Here is an 8,675-nt window from a genome sequence, read left to right on the forward strand (position 1 = left end):
CGCCCCCTAACGTGACGAGCCTGTCAAATGACTGAGGCCCTTTCAGTTAGCATAATATTGGGGGGAGCAGCTGCTCCTCCCCCCTCCGCGCTGCCCCGACTCTCCCGCCCCATCCCTGCTCCCTTCCTGGCCGCCCACCGGCGCACCCACAAAGCGCCCACAATTAGCGTCGTGGCGTGCCCGCTCTCTGTCTGCTCCTCTCTCTCTCTCTCACTCTCCCTCCCGCGGCGGGCTCTCTTTCGCTCTCTCGCTCGTTCGCGCGTTCTGAAACTCATTAGAGAGACCCCCGGGGCCGCGTCCGGAGCGCGTTGTATCTCCCGCCGCCCGCACCCGCCGTGCGCACGCCCGCCGCTCCGAACGCGGCCCGGAGGCACACGGCCGCGTGGAGCGGCGGTAAGTGCTCGCGGACAGTGTTGTACATAATTACGGCAACGCCCGTTGGCGTCGAATTCCCGCTCCTTTCCCACGCGGAACGTGTGGTGTGGTGTCAGGCAGAGAGGCAGAGAGAGAGAGAGAGAGAGAGGAGAGAGAGAGAGGAGAGAGAGAGAGGAGAGAGAGAGAGAGAGAGGGGGGGGGGCAGCAGCAGTAGAGATGGGCGGTGTGGTATGATGATTTTTTTAAAAAAATTATCGACGTTGCGTGACGGGAGACATTCAAATAATGCAGCAGCACGCAATGTAATTATCCGTAGAATGGACAAAAAAGATAAACTCTGCTAGTGAAAATGTTTCACCTGTTTCACAGAAATTTTAAGCCATGTGAGTTAAAAACGTCCTGTGGAGTAGATGTTTGTCCATAATTATTCTTGCTCCGAAAAAGCTGCACCGACCCAAGTTCATGACTACTGTGATGTTTGTCATCGGGTGGCTGATTAAGCCCGGGCACTGCTGTAGTTGTGCTGTACCACATTCCTGCTTGCGAACGCCGAACGCGTTACGCCCTCGGCCGGCCCCCCAGAAGGCACCATGGTCAGGGGCGATAGGCAAACCCAATCGCACTTAGGAATGCGGTACAGCACGACAGCGGTGCTCGGGGTTAATTAGCCACCTGGTACGTGTACCTCTGCCTAAAAAATAATTACCTTCTTTGCCGATGTGTAGGAAAGGGGACAGTGAGTGGTGAGCAGGGAGAGAGGGATGACTCGTAGAGAAAACAGCCGGAAGAATGGCCTTGAGAGAAAAGACAGGTGTGTTTTGACGAGGATATGATGGGAAGCAGGGAGGGTTGCTCGAGGCACAAGAGGGTGGGAGGTGCGGGAGCGGGAGGGGGAGGGGGCGGGGAGGTTGACGTGGGGATGACGAAGGAGCTGGAGAAGACCGGGGGGATTAGGGGTAGGGTAGGAGGGCCCAAGTTTGACAGGTTTGGGGCTGGAGAGGAGGGACAACGCACCCCCCACCGCAGCGCGGACCAGATCCCTACTCACATCTTTTATTCTATTATTTATTCATACTTAATTTTGCACCACGGAACGCGTTGCATTTAGGATCGACATGACCTCTTTTAACCAGAATAATATTGGGCGAATTTACTGTATACAAAAGCAAATAAACTAACAGTAAAACTGACGTTTGAAAATTTTTGAAATAGGCTGCACTTTCTCTAATAAACATTATTCTCCGTCATTAAAATGATTGTAATCCTAAAACTTTCCCTGAAGCCCACTAATTAAGACAAGTATTTTTAAAAGGATCGACTCTTACATGGACTAAAAGTTGTTGCGACGGAGCGGAAAGAATAATATAGAGTGAAAGAAAAGCGAGGAGCACTCGAGCAGAAAACGGGCAGGTTCTCTTAAAGAAACACGCCACATGCATATACACTGCAAAGAACAATGAAACGGAAATGAGAAACGAAATAATGGAAAAGGCACGACGGCGAGCAGAATAAAAAGTGCAAATGAACGCGTGTTGTGGCCGCACTCTCCCGCCCACTGCCTTCCTTCCTTCCTTCTGCTGGTTAGAGCCGCCCCCCCCCCCCTTTCCCCCTCCAGTGGCCGGTAGCGACTGCTGGTAATCGCTGTAGGAATGACCCACATCCATGTCGGCCGTACCGGACAAGCCCTTCCGCGGGAGGGCCTTGCTGCTTGGTCGAGGTGGCGTGGTGAGGCGGGGCAGAGCGTGGCGGGGCGTGGCGGGGCGTGGCGGGGCGTGGTGTAGCGTGTAGCGTAGCGGGGTCAGGAAGGACGGGGCAGCAGCAGAGGCGAACCCTCTTCAGTAATTTAAGCCAAAAACGTTGACTCCACGACACTGCGCTCCCCGCCCCCCCCCCCCCTACCCTTCCCCTTATTATCCCTCCCGCACCCCTTCCTTTGTGCCTCGCTAACCTCCGGTCCCTTCGGTCCCAGGCTGCCCTGCCCTGCCGGCCAGGATTGCCTCGCTCGTTCACTCGGCCAAGGGAGGGAGGAGGCCGTGGAAGTTGTTCCTGCACTACAAGAAGTCCTTCCGGACGTCCTGTGAGCGAGAGGGAGAGGAGGAGAGAAAAAGCGTGAGAGAGAGGAAGGGGGATAGAGAGAGAGAGAAACAGGCTTCCGGGGGAGAGGGGAGGTGGGTCCGTAAGGCCATCACAGGAATAACCGTTTGCCTCCGGGCACCAAAAAGGACCAGGCAAAGCGTATGGCAACTAACTCTCCCCGAATCCCCCTGCTGCGCCCTACCTCCCCTCTCCCCTCTTGCTAACTCTGCAATCCCATCATTGGCCCTGGTTCTCGAACAGCTAGCAACCAGAAGCAAAAGCGCAGTACTGGAAAGTATACGCATCTACATATTTTACTTTTTGAGAATTATTTCGACCAAGTTCATTTGGAAACTAGAGTTAATTTGATTTTTTACACACTGGAAATCCAACTAACAGTGCGTGCTGAGCACACTATTAAATTAGTGTGCATGCATATACGCTTTGGTAAGCACAACAGCATGTTAAGCACACCGCTGGATTTTCAGAGTAACAAAAATTTTAAAAGATTCGGAAAACTTTCGAAAGACCGGTACTAAGACTGATTGATTAAGTATACAGCGTTGGACTCATGTTAAGATTATGGCGATCTCGGCATAGTATACAGGTACACGAAAAATAGATTTCGATGGCTCAGCTCATTGCGGGAAGGACGCTCAATATACAGGCTGGAGTCGTTTCTCCACAGTCCACATTCTGGGGGAGGTGGGGGCCGGACGGAAAGGCCCTCAGGGACCGGCCAGAGGTCCTGGCGAGCAGCCGGGTGTAGCCGGGGCGGGGCGATACGGCAGGGCCCGGCGGGGAGGCGGGAGCCTCAGCCTATTACGGTATGTAATTAAAGGGTGCTAAAAAGGGTTGTGCGTCCCCGCGCCGCCCCAGCCGAGGGGACTGCTGGACGCCACACCCGCTCTCGCACCGGAAAGAGGTCAATCTGTAGCCGGCGTTACATATGAAGTACGGCAGCGTCCAGCTCGGACCGGACTCGACGTCTGCTTCGGGAGAGGCAGTGAAATCTCTGTGAAATTATTCCCAACGAAATAATAACAGAAGGTTTTGAAAAACTTGTGCCTTTTGAAAATAGAAACAAAAAGCAGCGGCACACTCAGAAAACCATTTGAATCGCGCAACAAAAACGGAAACCCCGAAAATTTTACTTGCGTAAGACAAATTTTGGTCGCCCCACTTGATTTAGTCATGTTGATAAAGGTGTGGTCGACCTGATCATATTTTGTTTAAAATTCTTGATCAAATGTTTAGTTGGCTTGAGGGAGCAAATTTTCTTTGATTCAACACTTTTTTGGGTATTAGGACAAAACGCTTTTCTCAGTGCAGATTCGGCCCGCATATTGGCTGGTTGCCTGCAATAGCAGGTCTTGAGGGTCAGCACTAGTAAGAGAAGTGTATAGATATTGCACACACTGAGTCTGGTTTTGCGATACTTTTAACACAAAACCATGCGATAACTAGTGTTTTGCGATTCCCACGCTAAAGCGCATGATAACCACCAAAAATGTGATATAAAAGTATCACAATAATTTGATACTTTTATGACATTTCTTGGAGCTATCATGCCCAGTAGCGTGAGAATCGCAAAACACCAGTTATCGCAAAAATTCAGTAAAAGTATCACAAAACGGATTTCAGTGGCACCTGTATGTTTAATTCTAGTTTCAAACATTACATGGTGTTTAACTCAACTGCACACGTCGTAGTTTGCGAACATAAAATATTAGTTATAGAATTAAACGTACAGATGTGCAATATCCACACACTTCTTTTAACTAGTGCTGAGGGTGCGAGCGGTATAGTATGACTGCAAATGTGTGGGCGGGAGCTGCGAGGAGTGCATGTAACATGTACTCTATAATGTAACTGGTAAAAGGCGAACGAGGAGAAATGAGTCGTGGAAAAAGTGAAAATACATAAAGTCACAAAATACTTTGGAATTTCTGAAAGGCAGAAATGTCAACTTCGTGACGAGGGACAGTTTCGTGAGTGGACTTGGGGATCGTGGGCCGGTGGCAGAGGGCAGCGCTCGAGCTCGTGTTTGACAGACGCTGCCTGCTGACCGCAGCCGGCCCTGACCAGACGAGACGGCCGGGTCGGGCGCACGGTCCCGACGGGTGCGGCCAAGGCCAGGCATCGGCCAGGCCAGACCCAGACCAGCAGCCCGAACAGAGATAATGAAATCACTTTCCCCAGATCGGGCCGGGGCGCGGGGCGCGCGAGTGGCCGAGGCCTGGCGCCGCCCGCCCGCTCCCTCCGCTTTAATCATTCGGGATGAACCCCTCGCGACCCCCGCCCCTTGCCACCCGTCCCCGCGCCGGAAGTGCCCCCGCCCCTCCTTTCGACTTGCTGCACCGCCGAGGGCCCCGCCCCCGCCCCTCCCGCCGCAGCCCGACGACGCCGCTTCCAGGATGCCGACTGCTCCGTCAAGTCGACGACGACTCGACTGCCAAGTTTAAACGCCCCGGCAAAAGTCTTCCTACTTTATAAACAACTTCCGAGTCCATAGATAACGACAAAGTTTGCCAGTGTCCCAGTCGCACTCTCCCGCAAGCTCCAGCGGGCCTGTCTCCGGGGCGGGGGAGGTGGGGCGCCCTCTGCAAACGGACTGAGTGGGGACAGGAGGAGGGCCGTGCTTAGCCAACAGACCAGCGGCCCGCGCCCCGCCCGGCCCCGCCCGTCAGAATGACCACGAACTGTCTTGGAGGCAGAGGCGACTGGGACGAGAGGGTGCGCCGCCAAGGGCCTGGCTCAGGTGACACGCCCGGAAAACTATACTTGGAATTGGCTGTCCAGGCCATCCGTGCGGACACAGAGGGGCTCGCAGAGGGCTGTGACTGAGTGAGCGGGATGGAGATGGAGACCGCCCGGGCCGAGCTGCGGTGGTGCGGCGCGGACTTTGCGGGAGTTGGACAGGGACGCCGCCCCTCTGTGCTGGGCAGAGAGCCGGGCGCAGCCGGGCGGGCCGGGCCGGGCCGGGTGACAGTCCCAGCAGCGGGTCTCGAGCCACTCCCAGCGCCCCCGTCCGAAACATCACTGAATAACAAAATTCACGCAGGGCCTTGGCGGGCAGACACGCTGCGACCGCGCCGCCCCTCGTCACCTGGCCGGGCCGGCCCGAGTGCGGCGGGGCGGGAGAGTTTAGCGGGGCGGAGGGAGGGTTGAGTAAGAGTGACGCCACAGGAGCCCACGGGGCTTGGGCGGGCTCGAGCTCGTCCCCGGGGGAGGCAAGGGGCCCCCCGCTGGGGAAAGGGATTCATTTTCTCCTAAAAGTATGAGAAATTACACGTCCACTTTTCTCTGTTTGCGGAGCGCGCCCGGCCCCGGCCGAGGTAATTTAAGGAGAAGGCGGTGGGATCGCAGTGTCGGCGGAAAAGCCCCCCTCCCCCCCCCTCCCCCATCTCCTTGCCGCTGCTCTTTCCACTCCGCACCCCGTCATCAGACCCCCTTTCTCTCGCCGACGACCGTCGTAGAGCCTGTGGACCGCCGTGCCATGCCTCGCCTGCAGCGGCACATATATAGCGCCCGCACCCCAAAGGCACCTTTAACACCCTTACCCCTAACCCCCACCCCTCCTCTCACACCACACACACACACACGAGCGGTATTACCATCCAAAAGCAACAATGCAAATTGGCCTGGAAGTGAGAGGGGGTCACAGCCTGCGAGCATGAGGAGAAGGAAGCCGCCTCTCCGACAAACATAGCCAGCGTGGCCTTAGCATGGGCGATGGGCGTGGTGGGTTGTGGTGTGCGCGGCAGTGGGGGCGAGGTGGGGTAGGGCGGGGCGAGGTGAGGTGGGGTAGGGCGGGGCGGGACACGGCACTGATGTCATCACAAGGGACCAACTCCATACAAGGGCAGGTGAAGGAGAGGGCCCGGCCCTGTGTTACAGGCGGCGCGCTCGCTCGCCGGCTCGCTTGTCTAGCCCGCCCTCCTAGCCCCCTTCAGCACAATGGGCCCACGCCCACGGAACTTTACTTCATGCCTGAGGCGCCCCGCCTCGATAGGGTACGGCATGGCGTCTGCTGCTGCTGCTGGTGCTGCTGCTGCAGGTGCTCCCAGCTCGGGGGCCCGCGCCATACCCACCCAGGCTCTGGAGCTGGCTTGCTGGAGCAAGTAAAGCCCCCCACACGAGAGAGTTGCCATGCTGCTATACACTGCTACTTCCAAGGAAACTCCTCTCGGAAGCCCCTCGGGCGAGCGCCCGCCCGCGCGCGCAATCCCTCAATGTGAAATAGAGAAGCGGTCGCCTCCCGGAGCGGGGGGACCACCGAGGGGGCCGCAAGGTTTGCGGGGGTCTGTCTCCGCCCGTCCCGCCGGGCACACTGTTCAAAGATCACGCCGAATTTCGCCGCAAAAAAGCAGAGTACGGTTGCCCCGTACTCCCCATCGCTCGGTACCCTGCGCTGAGTTTCTCCAATGTGGGTACGAAACAGGGGCGCCGGAAGTGGGGGGCAGGGGGGGCCAAATGCCCCCCCTGAATCGGGTGCGGGCCCTTTCGGCCCGCGAAGCGGGCCCTCTCTTAGCCTGCGAAGCGGGCCCTTCGGGTGCTTTTGGGCATCCGAAACGGGCCTGATCAACCGACAAGAGAAGCGAAAACTTGGAAAAGGGGTCCCGCGAAGCACAGGAGGTGCCCTCAGGCAGACCCCAGTGGACAAAAAAATGTCCAAGTCATGTCAAGTCAAGTCAATTCACAAATATGATGTCATTTTAACGACATTTGGAGTCAGAATGATGTCAAAATGACCTCAAATTGACTGAAAATGACGTCAAAATGACATCATATTTGTGAAATGACTTGACAAGACTTAGACTATATTTTGTCCACTGGGACAGTAAAAGCACTTAGAGATATATTGCAATTTATTTAAAATATCATTTTGAACACAACTTTGCAAAAACCTGCATTTTGGTCATTTTTAAAAAGATAAACGCTTTGCGAAAAACCGGGCCCCGGGCCCTTTTGGAAAAATCCGGGCCCTTTTGTTACTCCGCCCCCCCCTGCAAAATCAACTTCCGGCGCCCCTGGTACGAAATGCCGTCGCTGGTTCCGAACTATCCACTCTGATGTTCACTGCGCTCTGCGCTCGCACCTCCGCAGAAGAGGCGCTGGCCCCAGTCCCGTCGACGGCCCAACCCGGCCTCCGCGGGGTGCGCGCACGATTGGAAGAGTGGTACAAGTCTGATTCTGACAGCTCGTTACCCGGCATTCACTCCGGAAGAAGACGAGAGATAGGAGGGAGAAACAAGCGGAAGAGATTGCGAGGACACGGCCATGTCGGCAGAGAGACTTCCTGCAAACAAACTACAACTGAATTGCACTGCGTGGGGCTTGGCTCACCTGCTGCTGTTGCTGTGGTTGTTGCTGTTGCTGTTGCTGTTGTTGTTGTTGTTGTTGTTGTTGCTGCTGCTGCTGCTGCTGCTGCTGCTGCTGCTGCTGCTGCTGCTGCTGCCCCGGTCCCGCTCCCAGGGCCTGCACCATATCAGGAGGCTGTGCCCGCCATGGGCGAGAGAGGCGCGCGAGGCCCTGAGGGTTGTGAGGCTAGACACCCTGCCGTAGCCTCGGCCCAGGGCCCGCGCCGAGCACCGCGCAGTGCTCCGTGAAGCTCCTGAAACGGGAGGAACAAAGGCGATGAGCAACTCGCGCTGACCGTCGGTACACAGTTAAAATCTTGCGAAAGCAAATTGTCAAATCCATGGTACCTACGAAGGATTTGCTACCTACGAAGCTTCCAAATCCTTCGTACCTACGAAAAGGATTTGGCATTTTCCTCGTAAAGCCTTAACAGTGTAGCGGTTTTATCAGGGGACAGTGTCGTTTACAAAACGTTTAAAATGTGCACACCACGCAAGTGTGACTTGAGCTAAACACCATGTAATGTTTAAAATCACAACTTAAACACGTTGGTGTTTAAATTATACACACTTATTTTACCAGTGTAGGACCTACACAGTTCTATGCTATCAATACGAACCATAGCTGCTATACTTTTCGGAAATTTAAACACCAGTTGAAGTTTAAACTAGTTAGGCACCACAACGTGTCGTGAAAATGCACACTTGAACTTAGCATCAATTGACGTGGAAAATTAAACACTTGTTATACCAGTATGCGTATATAAAGGGGGCGCTTCGTGGTTTGCCTGTGGACAGTGCAGAGGTTACAAAGGTTTTTATTTAAGGTATTTAATTGAGAATTAAAATGTATTTAATAGA

General features: G+C 55.0%; 1 protein-coding gene across 1 annotated transcript in view; it reads right to left on the reverse strand.

Moving 5' to 3' along the window:
- The window catches only part of LOC113209684 (transmembrane protein 151B-like), a 69,174-nt gene that overhangs the window by 19,431 nt on the left and 41,068 nt on the right, over positions 1-8,675 (reverse strand). Inside the window, exon 2 of the mRNA XM_052272185.1 lies at positions 7,801-8,068. Coding sequence (XP_052128145.1) covers positions 7,801-7,941 — 141 coding nt within the window. The 5' untranslated portion in view covers positions 7,942-8,068. The remainder of the gene's footprint in view (positions 1-7,800; positions 8,069-8,675) is intronic.

This window comes from Frankliniella occidentalis, unplaced genomic scaffold (genome assembly GCF_000697945.3).
Source record: "Frankliniella occidentalis isolate FOCC.00 unplaced genomic scaffold, Focc_3.1 Scaffold194, whole genome shotgun sequence".
Classification (NCBI taxonomy): Eukaryota; Metazoa; Arthropoda; class Insecta; order Thysanoptera; family Thripidae; genus Frankliniella; species Frankliniella occidentalis.